The sequence below is a fragment of the Amblyomma maculatum genome, chromosome 3, assembly GCF_055883805.1.
Source record: "Amblyomma maculatum isolate TAMU_Amacu chromosome 3, ASM5588380v1, whole genome shotgun sequence".
Lineage (NCBI taxonomy): Eukaryota > Metazoa > Arthropoda > Arachnida > Ixodida > Ixodidae > Amblyomma > Amblyomma maculatum.
This window is the reverse complement of record NC_139346.1, coordinates 204,198,809-204,217,014: the sequence shown is the minus strand read 5'-3', so window position 1 is coordinate 204,217,014 and position 18,206 is coordinate 204,198,809. Positions and strand designations below refer to the sequence as shown.

Genomic DNA, 18,206 nt, shown 5'->3' with positions numbered 1-18,206 from the left:
CGAAACACGACCCAGCCACAAGTTACTTGCTTACCTGGTTCAACTCTCTACCAATCTCCGCAATGCGCCGGATGATTTCTAACCGCGTTTACAAACCTATATATTAAAGAACTGCAAGAGCTACGTTCGTGCGGTCTGTGCAGTTTGGTTTTACAACAAAACGGACATCATTTACTTGCTAAAGCTTGAGTAAGCTACCATTCATCTACAATAGACTAATGAACTTTCTTACTTTTCATATTAGGGGAGAACATTAACTTGTCAAATACAAACCCGTGAACATTAAATGTCAATGCCGTTTTGGAATTTACTTAATTGGTGATGTGGTTAGAAATACTGAATCTCAAGAATGTGCTTTTGAAAGCTCGTGGAACTGACTCTTCCACATTGCGCAGTTATATAAGTATTTACGCGAGGTAATGTCGCTTAAATCATGTTAATTTTTTAAACGTTAATAAATATACAGTTGACGTCTGTATTTGATGCATCAGGAATTCGATACACGCCCATTTCATCAGCCGGACCCACTGCAGAGCGAAGGTCTCTCCCGTTTTCCTCCAATCAACGCGGTCCTGTACTAGCTGCATCCACTTGAACCCTGCGAATTTCTTAATGTCCTCCACCCACCTAATTTTCTGCCTCCCCCTGCTACTGGAATCCAGTTGGTTACTCTTAGAGACCTTCGGTTATCCTCTCTCCGAACTACATGTCCTGCCCATACCCATTCCTTCTTCTTAATTTTGACTAGAATATCAGTAACTTGAATTATTTCTCTGGCTCACTCTGCATGCTTCCTATCTTTAACGTTACACCTAGCATTTTCCGTTCCATGGCCCTAGCTGCACTGTTCTCAACTTAAGTTGCATATCCGCCTATTTATAGAGATGCAATCAAAAAGCCAACTCAGGGCGTTTTCAAATGCGAAATTTTGACGTTCGATAAACGAAACCACGTTGCCGAATTACAAAATATTTAAAACGAGGCTCACATTTGATGTTGACAACCATCAACAAGCTTTGCAATATAATACTGCATCTTAAAGTTAAGTAGGACTGTAGCAGAGGTAATTAGTTTACTTAAGTAATCACCTAATTATCAAGACGTATTACGTAATATCCGCCATCTGTAAAATTCTTCTGGATCTACTTCGTTCACGTACCGCTCGTAGGCTGTACAATACAAGTGTGTAAATGGTTAGAAAATTCGCCCCGTACACATAAACTTTAAACTGCCTCATAAATTATTACAAACATTGCCAAGAAATACATCATTCCCAATTAGCACATTATTGCTTCAAATTAATATAATTGTATTTTTGTTTAATGAAGAACTGTAAACGCTTTTCCGTTGGTTTTTCCCGTGCTTATATCTTACGGCGAAAAAGTTCATGAATTTAGCCTAAACTTGGTCTCGCATCACAAACGGCGCACTTTGGACAAGTACAAATTAAATATAAGTTCGAATCCATCAAGCAACACCATTCACTAAATATTCATTACACATTCGTGTCACTGGAATCCATAACAAATTCACTGATTATTCATAATTGACTATAACTATATTAAGAACTGTTTTCGCAACATAATTGCTTTCGCCCCCAGTCCCCAACCCTGAGTGCACTGAAAGATGCATATCCGTGCGCCCGTCGCAGTTGCCACGCGTGGATGTCTGAGCGCGGAATCTTTGAAACATATTGCGCGCCCCCAGATGGGGCCGGCGTAACGAAGCACGTCGTCCATAAGGGCGTCCTGCGTCCACCGATGCGGGCACCGGCGATCGGGGAACGGTGCCACCAGAGTTTGGTGCAGTGCTGTCCACGCTGCAAGGCCACAGCACTCTCTCCAGCAGTGTCCCTCTGCCAGTAAAGACGGCACTTCGTCCACGAAATGATGAACGCTGGGAAGTATAAACTGGGTATTTGACTTAGCTTGGCTTGACTAGCGTTTCGTCCAAACACGGGCATCTGGTTTTAAAACATAGCTCAGCCTCCCCTCACTGTTCTCAGTATAATTATTTAATAAACTTTAGGAAGCATGTGCTTATTACGAATGGGAACTATAGAAGCAATTTTTTTAGGGAAGCCGGGGGGGGGGGGGGGGGGGGGGGGACGTTCGCCTTGAGAGAGGTCGTATTCTCCCGGCAAACGAACTTTTCTCAGCTCTACAAAATATGAGATTCGCGCCTCCCGGTGTTCCTGCGTTGGACAAGCAAGGTATCCAGTAGAATCTGAAGGGTGATGGTTCCAGACGCAGTGCGCGCAACTGCGGCGAACGTCCCACGAGAGGGGAACCGGGAGCGCGGTGATATTCGCGAACCATCGGTAACCGTCGTGACAGCCGGTGCGGCCGACTCCGCGGTCACACTTGGTTGGTCCCAAATGCAGCTCTCAGGGACCGCTATAGTTGGCGGCCGTGGTGGCACCGCAGACCGCACGGCTTCTGCCCGCGGCGGTTCCCCATCTTGGTCCCTCGCTATGGCACACCTGCGGGACCATTTTCTTTTTTCTTCCCTCCGCTTTTTCCTTCAGCGCGCGTGCTTTTCTGCTACCGTTCTTTCTGCTCCAAAAACGAGGCGCAACAGAGTGTTGTAAAATGTTGTGAGTGATGTTATAGCCTTGCAAGGTTAGGAGAAGCTAAAGCGTCTCTTGGCTTGGTTTCGCTTTGGTTAGGCTTAGGGTTAGGCGGGCAGACATGTATGGTTTTGCAGCGATTACGCTGCCGAGAATATGAAGTCGAGAACGCCGTGTACTACGAGAGAGAACTCATGATGGCGCATCTTTCGTCTAAGGTCAAAAGTCAGCTGGTGGCAACCATAGGCGGTACCAAGGTTAGCTATATAGCAACGCTCTGACCTCTGGCTCGTTGAAGGTCAAGCGGCCTGCCTGGTTGACCTTGGCTGATACATGGCGCTTTCGCTTCCAAATAAGGTGGACACTTAAGCTCCGCTTTTAAGTGTGGGATGGGACAGCGTTAATGGATCCCGTTCGTTGGCTTTCCTTGCGGTCCCTCGTTCGCGTAGATGCGCTTACCTTTCAAATAAGGTGTCACTTAAACCACGCTATCGCCTCTCTTCTAAAGGCGTAGCTTAAGCTTCTTACATTTTTTTTCCGGACACAAATATGATGATTTAGCACTTTCAGTAACAACGGGCAAAAATCAGGTAAGAATATGGGCTCTAAAAAATTACGGCGGATGCTTATTACGTTTTAAGAATGTGAAGGCGAAAATCTATTTGATCGTCGCGTTAATTTTTTCTTTGCATTTTTTTTCACAGTATATGACATCCACCTCTCTCAGTACACACTTTAATCGCCAAAGAATATATATTCCACGCCCACTTTCCGATGGCTGTCACGAAGAGCGCCATTTCGAGCTGCTCTAGCCAATTTCGTCAGTGGCGAACTGTCTTGGTCTTCCCCGCCCGCGACATAGGACCTGGTACATCTTCATTCATAGCGATCTGGAATGCGCTGCCGCCATTTACAAAACGTTCTACGGGTGCCACCGCTCACATTTCCCTCCTCATCCACAGCGTCGCTGTTTCCATTTCCCTCAAAGCCTTCAACGCCGCCTCTGATATTTACCTGAAATCTCCGACTGCACCCCGTCGTCCTTTCTAGGAACACTCCTCCGATGCTGCTGTTCCCTTTCCACGGCGCGCTCCATTTTTATGCCCCTCAAAACGCAACCTTGAGACTAGATCTAATGCAAAGTAACCACTTGAAACTCGAAATTAAACGCAGTACGTGAAACAGTGCACTTACGCTAGACAAGGAGGATTATGGACTCGTTTTAAGGAAGCCGGTGTAGAGTAGTGGTTAGCGTACTCGACTGTGATAGGGAAGGATGGTAGTTCGTATCCTGACGTGGACACGATTTACTCATTTTTCGTTTTCAAGTCTTTTTTCATCATCTCACAACGCGACCTTGAATCAGAGGGATTTAAAGCTTCCACTTCGAAATGCACAGAGGTAATAATAGGGCGAGCAAAAACCAAAGTCCAGCGCAAGCGTGCAATTTCAGTATTGGACAATAAGAGACCCATCATGTCACAGGGTTTGCTTTCGAGCGATACGAGGTCCCCCAGAAGCCCGCTGCGCGTGTGCTGTTAAAGCACAAGTATACGTGTATGCAGCGTGAGAGAGCCTCGCGTGTGCAGCCTGCGTTGTAAAGAAAGGCTCTACCAACAAGTGCGTGAGCCAAACACATGTCTGTGAGCCGTCGCCCCACCCCCGAGTATACCTTGCACTCATCTTGCAAATAGCAAGCCGTGGCTCAGCGTGTAGCAACTAACAAGGTACCCAAGCTACGCTTAAGCGAATCTCCAAGCGACCTACCTTCTAGAACTGAGCTTTCCCGACCAGTCATCTGCAACAACTGCACCTTTCTTTGTGTAGCAGCGCTAACTAGCAACGGAGGGCGCCTGCGCCTGGGTGGAGAGCGCCACGTTGGACGAGAAAAAAGATCTTCTGGATCCTTTGGTTTGGGCAATTCGAACTACGCGCAGCATCGCACGCGTTCTCGCGGAATCGCATCTCTCTAGCTCACTCCGTCTGGCACTGAAGCATCGGCGTTGCTCGGACCAGGCACGTGCGAATATTCTCCCGCAGTTAAACTGGCGAAACGGATGTCCTTGACTGTGTGTCATGTAGCACATCCGAGAAGCATACCTCCATTTGTTGCTAGCCGGTGTTTATTGGTCCACTAGCAATAAATTGTTTGGGACCGTTTTACGTTGTCAAGCATAGCGAAATTGAAGATCGTTCAGCGCAAATAAGCGAGGTTCAGTTTATAACCTTTATAGGTGGCGTACATCCCCCACCTTTCTTTGCAGACTGCTAACTTGGAAAAATTGGAAACACGCAGGTACCGTGAGTAATTATTTTTTTTATTCACTGTATCATGATAATAGTGGGATTGGTAAGCACCTATAAATTCAGCCTACACATGCGCGTGTGAGCAGTTCATTCCTCAATAAAAAGGTTAAGGACTTCGCATGTAACACCAAGGTGCTCAAGATCTCTCTTTTCCCGAAATAATCCGTCCCTGGAACGCGTTGGATACGCATACTATCGAATATTCGTCTCAGCGAATTCACACATGCACTTTTAAATCATCCTCAGAAGGATTTGCATATCTACAGTCTAATCTACTTGCTCTTGTGTGGTGCCACTGCTTTTTTTACGAGCCTCATTTAATGTTACAGCTTGTATACAGCATTGTTTAGGAGCACAGCTTTGGGTTTCGGACCTTTCATATTGTTCTAGGCCGTTCCCTTTCCTTTTTCTTTTTCAGCTTATTTGTAGACACCTGTTGCTCTGTAATACTATAAACTTCCTCTAGAAAATTTATTACTCCAAAAGCTCTGCTTGCTTCTGTAACTCACTGCTTTTTCTTTCTTTGCGCGATTGTATATTTTTCGCTGGAGAAAGATTTGATGTTGGGAAAGGTTGAGGGTCGCCGGAGAAGGGGTAGGCAGCGAACGCGATGGTTAGATGGCATCCTCGAGGCACTGCAGATGAAGTTATGTGATGTTAGGAAGATAGTGAGAGACCGGAAAGCGTGGCGTGACATGGTCCATAGGGTCACGAAGAGTCGGACACGACTGAACGCCTGAACTGAACTGATATTTTTTTTCTTATCCGTGTAGTTATTTTTCTATGCGTTATTCGACGTCCTGGTGTACCTCCTGTATTATTTGTCCACCCGCTCATGCCAAAGACTTCACATAATGCTGGAGGTACTTACCAAATGAAAAATAAAACAAAAACGTCGCCTGTGTGAGCACACACTCGTATCCCTTTGTTCCCATGAGCACGGCAACAAATGGCACTGCCCACCATTGTAGGGTTGCGCACGGGAGCACCAGCGATTGTTGGAAGGGGCAAATAGTAAAAACATTCCGTATATTTACCGCGGAATCATCCATTATTAGGTCAGGATACGTGCTACAAAGCGGAAAACAGTCGATATGTGCGTGTGTGATCTGTACCGTTTTTTCAGTACTTTGAATACGAGGCCTTCAATACTTTCACACACAGCGGTAGGCTTGCTATGCAGTTTCTATACAAGCTTCAGTTCAGTTCAGTCGTTAAGTCGTGTCCGACTCTTCGCGACCCTATGGACCATATCACGCCACGCTTTCCGGTCTCTCACTATATCTTCCTAACATCACATAACTTCATCTACAGCACCTCGAGGATGCCATCTAACCACCGCGTTCGCTGCCTACCCCTTCTCCGGTAACCCTCAACCTTTCCCAACATCAAAGCTTTCTCCAGTGACTCCTCTCTTCTCATCAGATGACCAAAGTAGCTGAGCTCTAACTTTAGAATTTGACCCTCCAATGAGCAATCAAGGTTTATGGTTGACAATATCGACTGATTTGTTCTTCTGGCCGTCCAAGGAACTCTCAAGAGTCTCCGCCAGCACCACAATTCAAACGCGTCAATTCTTCGGCGGTCAGCCTTCTTCACAGTCCAACACTCGCATCCATACATCACAACATACATCCCAATACAAGCTTACAGCACAACCAAAATACATGGGCGTCGCCATGTTTGGTACATCACTTTCCATTTGGGAACTCAGGTGCCTTTTCCCACTGCAGAGCCCAGTTGGTCGCAGCATTGACAATTTTCATCCAATTGGTCCATTAGCAATACTCAATGTATTCATGTGAACATTTATACATTGAACAAACAGCGCAGCAGTATAATATACTTTCTATGATAGAAGTTTTCAGCAGCTTAACCAACTAAACTGCATTCATCTGTTGAACAACCACTGCGGCCGAAATAAAATAAAAATAACTAAGATAGATGGGCAAGGACCACTGACCCTAGAGTAAGAGTCCCAGAATAAGTGGGAGCGACCGCATGTAAGTATTGCAATAGCGGGATTTGCGAAACGGTCACGTTTATTTTGTGGCGTCGCCACTGCATGGCGGAAGCACGCAGGCAACCGGCACGCGCAATGTCTCCAGCGCTGTGAAATCTCCGTCTTCTGCTCTGGAAGTACCTATCCGAGCGTCTGGAAACAGATGGAGAGGCGCGGTTCCTGCAGCGCTATCATAACGTTTCTTTGCTGTTGTTCCGGATGGTCTGGCCATGCCCGCATTGCTGTATTGAGTATTATCAAGTGTCGTGTGTTATTTGTTGTAATGACGGGTTGACTCGTGCGAAGTGTGCACATCCCTCCTCCCTTTTTCACTCCTTTTTTTTTAAGAGGGGGGGGGGGGAGGGGGGGGAGGACGTTGAAGTTTTAACACGTGCATATTGTGTGCTTTCTACCTTGGCATTAGTACAATGGTCATTGTGCAGAACGGAACTGCACATTGTTTGGTATAGTCTTGGACAGTTTGTATATAAGCATGTATCCTCAGTTGTGGGGAGAGTTACAATAAATTTTTCCTAACTACTCTATGCTTGTGTTACGTTGCCTGTGACATTATACCCTATATTACTGTGCATGCACGTAATTTTATTAGACCATTCTATCAGTTTTACAAGCTAGCTGTCCCCCGCCGGGGTGGCGCAGTGGTTACGGCGCTCGACTACTGTTCCCAAGGACGCGGGATCGAATCCCGGCCTCGGCGGCCGCTTTTCGATGGAGGCGAAAAGCAAGACGCCCGTGTGCTGTGCGATGTCAGTGCACGTTAAAGAACCCCAGGTGGTCGAAATTTCCGGAGTCCTCCACTACGGCGTCTCTCACAACCTGAGTCGCTTTGGGACGTTAAACCCCACAAACCAACCAACCAAGTTAGCTGTCATATTAAACAGCACAAAGCTTCCGTGATTCAGAACACAAAATTTGTTCTAAGATCTGCTCTTGTCAAATGTTCGCTTTACGAATAACGGTAAGTCGTTGGAAACAAATTACCTCCAGGTTTGTAGACAATTGTTGACGGCTTGACTATCAGACAAGGGCGACGGAAGAATAGTTGGATGTGTTCTTCTCCTCTTCTTTTAAACCCTAAGTTAGCTATGCGTTGCACCATCGTCGACCAAGGAAGGCGTTGATACAGACGGCGAAGTGAGCGCCGGATCGATCTACCCACCGGAAGACGCGCGCGCCTGCATTCAACACCCAGATGTCAATGTCAGCGCCACGCAGCTCCCAGAGCGCGCCCTTCTTGTAAACCTCGTATCGGGCATCCCTAGGTACCGTGAGAATTACAGTCGCACGTAGCTCCCTGACATAAATACAAACTAACCTTTGGCAGTCGCATCAGCCCAGTCTCACCTACTTGGGCTTCTGTCCACTCGGTCGGTTAGTTCTCGCCATCTACAAGGCGGAAATATGCTGCTCACAGAGTAGCTTTTCAGTCATCGCCTTCGGCACGTTATCCCCATAAACATGGACAATTTGAAAGCGCGATCAGAGTTGAGTCAAACATGCATCCTACCTATTCCATACGACTGGCTGATTCACTGTCATGAGCAGGTTCCTGCCTTTGGAGGTTTTTAAAAAGCTTTCGAATACATCAGTTTTTTTTTTCAAAAGCAGCGGGCTGTTCAATCATGTTTCCTGAACGCAAGTCGGTATTATAACGCAAGTATTATAACGCAAGTATTATAACGCAAGTCGGTTATTGACCTCCACTAATGTATGTCAAACCGTTGTAAGACAACGTATCGACATTGCTTTGTAGAGAATGACGCAAGCCAAACTTTTTGGTTTTATTTGACTTGGTTTATTGGATTTAATATCCCAAAGCGACCCAGGCTATGATTGGCACCGTAGTGGAGGGCTCCGGAAATTTCGACCACCTGGTGTTCTTGAACGTGCAATAGCATCGCAGCACATGGGCGCCTTGCTTTTCGCCTCCATCGAAAAGCGGCCGCCGCGCCGGGATTCGATCCCGCATCCTTGGGCCAAACTTTCTAAGGGCAGCCCAAAGAAACGTTAATGTATCAGCGAGAATTTGCTTAGTCTATCTTCAAGCACAGCTGCACGTAACTTGAAAATAAAACAATGTTTAAGCTTAATAACTTGACTTCTTTAGGCTGGTATCTGATAATAACGGTTGAAAACATTTTCTTCTTCCTCAGCTTGTACATAGCAACGCGTGGAATGGTGAAAGCATCGACTCACGTGAAGTACTCTTCGGCCGGCGTGGTGTAGTTTGCCCTTACGGCGAGCAGCGCCCTGTCCAGCTCGGTCGCATTGGCGACCTGCAGGTCTTGACCCGGGGCGCCGTCGTCTGGCAACAGTGCGGAGCCAGTATCGTTTGCTGCTGGTAGCCTGAGCAGACGCTGGCCGTACGCCAGCTCGAGACAGTTCTCTGTGTTCCACGAGTTGTTGCAGTTGGTCCAGGGCAGCTCCGTCGTGAAGGATGCTACCAGGTAGTAGAGTGCCCAGGCGATGATCACGTTGTAGTAGAAGTCCACGTAGAAGGCGATCATCACCACCGTGTATCCCACGCCTGTCCGGGGAGACAACCAAGAAACGCGATTCGTGTTTCGTCCGCAAAAGCGTCGCCGCTGAAGCTAGACTGGTCCTAACTAGTAACTGCGACATTCGTTAAAACAATGAGAGTAGAACGTTTCGCACAGTTTGCGATAGCAGCAGCCGAAGAAGAAATCACGCGTACGTATCCTCTCGTTATGGTGATCTATGGCATATGATGAGGCGTTTCGGATTCGCGCGTTTGTCTCACTTGTACGAACGCAAGGCAAACAATGCGAGGAAACACTTGCTTATATTAGTCCCTAGATGCGAAGAGACAAGAAAACTGCCTCAGAGCGAATCGTTGGCAGGCGAATGAAATGCTTCCGCAGAGTCTGAGACCGGCGAAGGTACGAAAGAGTTTTCCTCGTTTCATCTCATTGTGTTATCTCAAAGTCGGTAACCTAAAAGGTGTGACCGACGAAATTCCATCGCCGCCTATCGCACCTTTATTTGAGTCCCACGGGTGTAGTTACCGCGCTACGCGTAGAGTCGCAGAGAAAGCAAAGTAATAAAATGGTATGAAAGGTCAAATCTATTAGAATCGCACAGGTTGCATGTCTACCATCGCTCGCTTAGATGTGCGTCGTAAGGATTATAGCCCCATTGTGAAGCAGGGAAAATTCGTTTTAAAAATGACTGCACGGGAGCCGCTGCTATGAAGGGCACAAGTGATAGCGCTAAGCAGGGCCCCTCGTAGCCCTTTTATTGAGCGGCTAGTCGGCGAGAAGAAAAATAAGCAACACCCGTCAAGACTTGAGATCAAGACTCCAGAAGACTCTCTTCCCCTCTCCGGGCCAAAATAATTACCAATCGATACAGGGAACAAAAATAAAGCTAGCAAGACCTAAAGTTGAGTAACTGCGGCTAGCTTTAAGAGCAGGGATCTTTCAGCGCCGCCCGGCGGATTATAGACGAGAAGGGATCGCCGGAAATTCATTTTCCGCCTTCCTCGCATTAGTGACGCCTCGAAAGTTCCTCTGTTGTACCCTTTGTGCGCGCTCGTCTCAAGGGGCACAAAAAGTTGCCGCGCTGCTGCCTCTTCTTCTTCGGGAAGCCCCTCCTGAAAGCGACCAAGTAAACGGCATTCTATCGACATCGCGTTCAACGTTATGAGTGGAAGAACATGTCAAAGTGCGCCTTCTGATCATCCCGTTGACCCTGACGTCTGCGAGGCCTAAAAATGAGTCTCTCTCACAGTCAAGAGTTGGTCAGGAATTGCGGCAGCCAAGATGAATGCAAATATTCATGTAATACAACTGCGCAGATTTCTATACCTCCGAACGTTACGGATGTGACCAACCTTGCACCGCGGCTATTGGAAGTTGTACAGTGTAAAAAGTCAATACTCTCCGATGTTCCGCTAAGTTATTGATATTTGTGTTAACTGTATAGTTTCTGGCCATCCATTGGACAGATATGCATGCGCTAAAGGAAATATAAGAGCCCGATAATCACCCCGGATTGCGCCCATGGATACAAAAGTTTAGGCTACTTTCTGGCTCGCGATGAGCTTACCTGGAGAGCCAATTCGAATCAAAGAAATATAATCACTTGATTTAAAAGCATGCACAACGCACTTCGCACACATCTGCAGGAGGATAGGTTATACTACCTCTGCATAAAAATTTGAAATATATGAAAACTGGATGAAGAGAGCAACAAAGAGCGCTAGCGCATTGCGCTTCTGGCTGCTTGCGGAGCCCCTCTGCGATTCTTATGTCCATGTTGTGACTTCACAACTTCGTATCCTCAACGCTCAGTTCTTGCAGCGTGAACTGATGCCCGTACGTGTGTAGACGGAAGTTCCTTCTCTATTTCTATTTAGCCATATGACGTCGGCATGACGTAGAGACCTTTGGGCACGTTCATGGTTACACAGTGCCACACCCAGCACACACTAACATTTCCCTTTGAACGCAGTCCTCGAAACATTCACTTTCCGACTTAATTCCGCCAGTCTTTAGATCATTAACAATTCCCAAACCGCGCAAAATCCGGCTACGGGTATTGCGAGCTCGAGCTCTTTCCTGTAAGCACGATTGCAGCCAACCGCTTCCTCTAACTATACGACGAACATGACCAGATAAGACACGCCAAAATGAAATAACCCCAATGTTCACATTGATACAAAGTCTCGACGTGTTTCTATAAGCTAGTTTCATGAATGCATGCTGTCTTGCGAAATTTCGCAGTTTTCGCGAACTTTATATGCAGCATCAACGAATAAAACTGAGCAAACTTCGTTTGCAAGGGGCACTTGTTGCGAAAAGCTTTCATTTCGCAGCTTTTGTGGCTGGTCGAAAGAGGAAATTGAATGGCCATGACGATGGCTTCGTTTATAAGAAGTGCGGCGTGAGACGTGCCTTTGAAGAGGGGCACCAGCCTGCCCCAGCAGGTGATCGCCCCCTTGCGGTGGTACTGGCCAAGGGCGAGCTCCATGAAAAACAGCGGGATGCCGCCCACTGCCAGCATGATGATGTACGGCACCAGGAACGCACCTGCAAACATAACAACCATCATCACCTTGACTGCAGGGCAAATGCTAATCCCATATTCCCCCAAGTGGCTCGCGTTTGTTCGCTTACCCACTCTACACGTTTCCTGTCTCTCTTAACGCTTGACCTATAATTTTCAGTTCGATAGCTCTCCGCGTTGTCCTGTAATTGGACCCTTTTTGTTAGACTCCAAATTTCTGCCACATAGTTGAGTACCGTTAAGATAACACTTTTGTATAGACCTTTTCAAAATTGGCCAAAATGCACTGCCATGTTGGAGACTGGGTTGTGCTCATAACAGAGGAAAAAGCTGAGGATTCTCCCCCCATGGCTGATTCACAGCCCAGTCAAACCGGCTTCTTCTAGGGTCGTGAAAAGGTCTATGCGGCGTGCAAAACGACGGCCACGCCGCTGGTGGCGAAGTTGACAAGTACATCCGGAAGCGGAGCCGGCCGAGTCGTCTGCTAGCCGTGTGTTGCTATGTGGTCGTCACGTCATGAATTCGATTTTCCGCGGCGTTTGCGTCATTTCATAAACAGCATCCTGTGCCAACGCAATCTGGCAGGAACTACGTACGGGGCATCTCCATCAATAGTTTTTGCTTGGGTAAATGCCCAAAAGCTATAAAAACGCACTCATTCACTCTTGCCAGCTCGGCAAGTAATACGACTGAGAGTGTACTGTTTGAGTCCACTTCGCGTTAACGAGCTTCTTGTTATTAGGGCGAATGCCTTATTTGGCTATATTTATGAAAACGTGTCTGCGAAACGTGTAAGTTATGGAAGCAAAATGTAACGTGTTATATGACGCATGTCACATTTATGTGAGACTGGTAGTAACGAATGTGTATGTAATGACATCATCATCATCATCATCATCAGCCAACCTAAAGCTACACTTTAACACATACTCTGGGAATGTAAGGCACAAAACCCCGGTGTCAAACCCGAACCCTTTCGTCGAGGTTGTCCGCCGCCCTGCACAGCCGCAGCCTCAACGACCAACTCTGGGCCGTTCAGCAGGCCCTCGAGGCGGCGACGAGACAAGGTCTCGAAGTCCCCACGCACGTAGGAGACCTGGGCTCGGTCGCTCTACACCCTGCCGAACACTCAATAAAACTGTTACACACTTGCTCACACACTTGACGTCCCATTCCTGAGAATCAAGGTAATATTAGCGTTCTTCCAAAATGCAACGGCGGGCGCAACATCATATTCGACGCTACAGGGATAAACTCAGTCGGCAACGATGGCAAGACTTCTGTTCTAAGCTGGATGAGCGCCAATCAGTAACAAAAATTTGACGGGCCAATCGCGGCATCGCACACCGCTCTGACAGCTTCACCCCTTCGCAGCACTATCACTACATACCGGTTCTCTTGTGGTCATGATTCATTGCCTGTACAGAGTGGGCAGTTTTATTACAACAATCTGTCCACCACCCTTCAACATATCTACAGTTGCCTGATCCAATTTTCCCGTGCTGCTTTCCATTCTTTTCGCTGCTTCTGAAGATTTTTGCTTTTACTTCGTTACCATCGGAACGTTTGATTGTTCTGCACTACTTGCATTGTCATTATCACACTGATTTCTTTGGCTGCTATATAGATCTGTAGAATTCCTGAGCGACTTTGACTATCTCATTCATATTGTATATGACATTGCCTTTATTGCCTCTTAGCGCATGTATCTGAAGCCTGCATATGATTGCTTTTCTCTTGACCGCTTTTAGGCCACCAGCGTTCCTTAAAAGACAGGCTCAGTTCTTTACATATTATGCTCCCTTATTTCGAACACTGCATGCATATTAATGCCTATTAATAGCTGTACGAGTTCTGTCCGGTCTGCTTGGTTGGAGGACTTCATGCCTTGGCATTTCTTAATCATACATTTCGTCTTTTTCGATTGTTTTTCCCGTAGGGTAGTTAGGAAGGATCCTTTATAACTACCCTACTGCTTACTTTTACTGGGAGCTCGGTAATATCGTTAAAATTACTATTCAAGGATTTTATACTAAGGTCATCTTTCTCGGTTAAAACCGAATATCTGTTCTGCGGCGAGCTCCTGAATTCCTCTACTTTGTTTCTTACCATTACTTCGTTTATGGGCTTCTTCTTTGCTAAGCTCTTCCGTTCCTTCTTCAAATCTAGGCTATTTCGAGATGTTCATCGTATTTTCACTCCATCACACTTTTTCGAGAACCTCGACATTCCGCTAAACGATATGATTGACAGGATTAAAACACAATATGAAGTCATGGTTTCATTTTTAGTATTCTCATTCGGTCTTTTCCGTGTTAACTACCAGTTCTTTTGTTCGAGGAAGAAGGCATTCAAGATTCGTAAAATATTTCGTTCTGAGAGAGAGAGAGAGAGAGAGAGAGAGAGAGAGAGAAAACTTAATTTTTGTCAGTGGTCTAGATGGTCTTGGTCTTGGGTTGTACTCAACTGCTCCAGGTGGCCGGCAGCTTAAGTCTGTCAGCGACATCTTGCGCTCGCTTGCCGAGGCCCGGGACTTAACGTCTGAGTCCCAGCTGGCGAGAACAGCTTCCCAGTGTTCCAGCGAGGGAGATGGTACTAGATCTGCCGGAGGCGGATCCTCCGCGCAGTCCCAGATTAAATGGTCTAAGGTGGCAGGCTCGCCGCACAGTTGGCAGTACGGATATGTCGGGAAATATTTTGGCATACGTCCAGGGCCGTCGCCACGTGGTAGCTTGTTCTCGGCTGAGCAAAACGTTCGGAGAAGACAGGCTCGCTCTGAGCTCCTTGTAGTAAGTGGTAATGGCCTGATACGTATCCAATTCCTCACCCCTTTGGGCACCCATATTCGAGATCCCCTCGCCAGCTCGGCTGACAAAACCTCGAGCATATTAGTGAGCGGCCTCGTTCCCTGGGACGCCCGAGTGAGCCGGGACCCATACCAGATCCACTTCGTTCCTATCTTTTGGCAACGTGCTAAGAATTTTGAAACTTTACTAATAACTCTCCTTCGCTATTTCTAGAGACTATGCTATAGTCACTCCCTGCCTGGTCTCCAGCCTGCTTCTTGGTTTCCTTAATTGGCATCGAAGTCGCCCGTAAGTAGCGTATGTACTGTGTTTTTACTTTAATCATTGCCGATTACACGTCTTCACAGAAGGTTTGGGCTACCTTGTCATCACGAGTAGAAGTAAGGGCATAGGCTTTTACAGCCTTCAATTTATATAAGGTATTGAGTTTAATTGCCACCCCTGCCACCCTCTCGTTAACTGTATATAGAACTGCTATACTTTCGGCAGATTTTGTACTTATAATTCACGTACGCATGTCGCTAGCTCTTTAGAAAAAGCTTGCCAAAAAGAAGCTTGAGCCGAAAGGCCTCTTCATCATGCATCCAGTTATGAACTTGGGCTATCTTCTTTCAGGGTGTATATTGTACCGTACCTTCAGTCCGTTCATCATTACATGACTTAACAGTCCGTTTTCCAAAGTACTGCTGGGGGCAGCGTATTGAGAATCTGTTCATTGCTTCAGAAAACAGTATCTTACAATACATCAACACATCATAACAGCACATAACAATAGTACAACAGTACATTGCAACATTATACATAGCAGTATCTTACAATATCCCACAGTTGTCTTTTAATGAAAGCGTTCTCGCGGAAAGCTAAAAATCAATACTATATGAATTTCTTATTGCGTGAACAGCGAGAACGAATTAAGCATTTCAAAGCAGAATATTCATCCACCGCAATTTTCTTCAACTAAAATTATTTTCGTTTTTCCTCGACCGACATTGCCGGGAGCGAAGCGCTTCGAATAACTAGGTTGCGTACATTAGGCGTTGCCAGCAGGTTACATCACACCTCACCCGCCTTTCATCTTGCGTGTCCTTTGGATTCATTGATGTGTAAACGTTGAAGTAACGCTGCAAAATGTCTAAAAGTTCACAGAGGACTATAGCACAAAGTTACTCTAAACATATATAGCGTTTCCATGTTCAAAGAGAGGGAGAAGTAAAAGGCCGTGACAGCAAGTGTTATTAGTGTCCCATCCCTGTAAGACGCTGATAGCTGCGCAAGGTTTTCCTTGGCGGCGGGCGCTTATTAAACCCTCCTCCTCTGCCCGCCGACATCCCAAGGCGCGCCTGGATGCATGAAAGGGCAGTCAGACAGCCACGTCCATCATCTAATCCAGGCAGAAAAGGTCCTCTACAGTAGTGCCATTTCCGAGCTGCCTCGAAGATAGCTGAAGATCTCTGCGCTGCAGCCAGCGGAGTTCATGAAACAACTTTATCCCACCGGTTGCGTTCAACGGGCACGTCGGTGGCGAACGTCGGAGAGTCGAATTCGCGCAGTCGTGCTGGTCAGAGTGATCAGTCAAGCGAGACCGACGCACTTTACGCGGGTGTTTTGGGCCGAGTCGCGTGTGTTCGGGGTCGCGGCCTTTCCTTGGCAGATGACAAAGGGAGCAGAAAACGCCGAGCAAAACAAACTCGCGTGTTTATCTCGATCAAAACTCGAAATGGCACGCTGGCCCGCTGCACAGTCCGGCGTGACGCGGCCGCTATAGTGAACGAGCAGCTGCTGCCCGAGATGCCCATTCCTCCATAACTGCACCTGCAATGTGCAGCGCAGTGGAAAAGGCAGTACATGAACATGTCCCGTAACCCGTCTTACTGTCCGTACCTGCTGCACACTTGCAGTCATGTGTAGCTATCTCTGAGGAAAAACTCGAGTTGGCCTATAAAACGATATATTCGTGCACATTCTCATAACGAAGAGACGAGCCAAAATGAATACGGATAGAAAAGGTCAAAGCAACACACAGAGGTCAAAACACTAACACCAGCCCTTCCCGCAAAAAAACTTTCTGTGTGTCAAGATAGTTTTTTTCATGCGGATACTGGAGGTGAAGCCGCATCGCCATTTACAGCCTAAAGGCAATCACGGATTCGTTTTCACTGTTGACGTCCCGAGTTCGAACTGATTGAAGGTCGATCATATTGTTCGATGTCGTCTCTGAATGAAAAATACTTTTTTTTTTCTGCCTGTTAATCATCATCAACGTAGCCGCAGAGAAGAGCCACTGAGTTTTCATGTTAGGAACAAACATCAGGCGAAGCTCTCCATTCCTCAGCGTCTATGATCGGTTTAAAGTTCTTTCCCTAGGTTCAGAGGAGTCACCATACCTTTCCTGGGCTCAGATAGATAGATAGATAGATAGATAGATAGATAGATAGATAGATAGATAGATAGATAGATAGATAGATAGATAGATAGATAGATAGATAGATAGATAGATAGATAGATAGATAGATAGATAGATAGATAGATAGATAGATAGATAGATAGATAGATAGATAGATAGATAGATAGATAGATAGATAGATAGATAGATAGATAGATAGATAGATAGATAGATAGATAGATAGATAGATAGATAGATAGATAGATAGATAGATAGATAGATAGATAGATAGATAGATAGATAGATAGATAGATAGATAGATAGATAGATAGATAGATAGATAGATAGATAGATAGATAGATAGATAGATAGATAGATAGATAGATAGATAGATAGATAGATAGATAGATAGATAGATAGATAGATAGATAGATAGATAGATAGATAGATAGATAGATAGATAGATAGATAGATAGATAGATAGATAGATAGATAGATAGATAGATAGATAGATAGATAGATAGATAGATAGATAGATAGATAGATAGATAGATAGATAGATAGATAGATAGATAGATAGATAGATAGATAGATAGATAGATAGATAGATAGATAGATAGATAGATAGATAGATAGATAGATAGATAGATAGATAGATAGATAGATAGATAGATAGATAGATAGATAGATAGATAGATAGATAGATAGATAGATAGATAGATAGATAGATAGATAGATAGATAGATAGATAGATAGATAGATAGATAGATAGATAGATAGATAGATAGATAGATAGATAGATAGATAGATAGATAGATAGATAGATAGATAGATAGATAGATAGATAGATAGATAGATAGATAGATAGATAGATAGATAGATAGATAGATAGATAGATAGATAGATAGATAGATAGATAGATAGATAGATAGATAGATAGATAGATAGATAGATAGATAGATAGATAGATAGATAGATAGATAGATAGATAGATAGATAGATAGATAGATAGATAGATAGATAGATAGATAGATAGATAGATAGATAGATAGATAGATAGATAGATAGATAGATAGATAGATAGATAGA

At 45.5% G+C, this 18,206-nt stretch overlaps 1 protein-coding gene across 1 annotated transcript in view; it reads right to left on the bottom strand.

Annotated features, from left to right (window-relative positions):
- DAT (Sodium-dependent dopamine transporter) overlaps window positions 1-18,206 on the bottom strand; it is a 95,413-nt gene that overhangs the window by 52,991 nt on the left and 24,216 nt on the right. The window contains exons 2-3 of the mRNA XM_084599320.1: window positions 11,816-11,950; window positions 9,096-9,426 (exon numbers count right to left, since the gene is read on the bottom strand). Of these exons, the coding sequence (XP_084455446.1) occupies window positions 9,096-9,426; window positions 11,816-11,950 (466 nt within the window). The remainder of the gene's footprint in view (window positions 1-9,095; window positions 9,427-11,815; window positions 11,951-18,206) is intronic.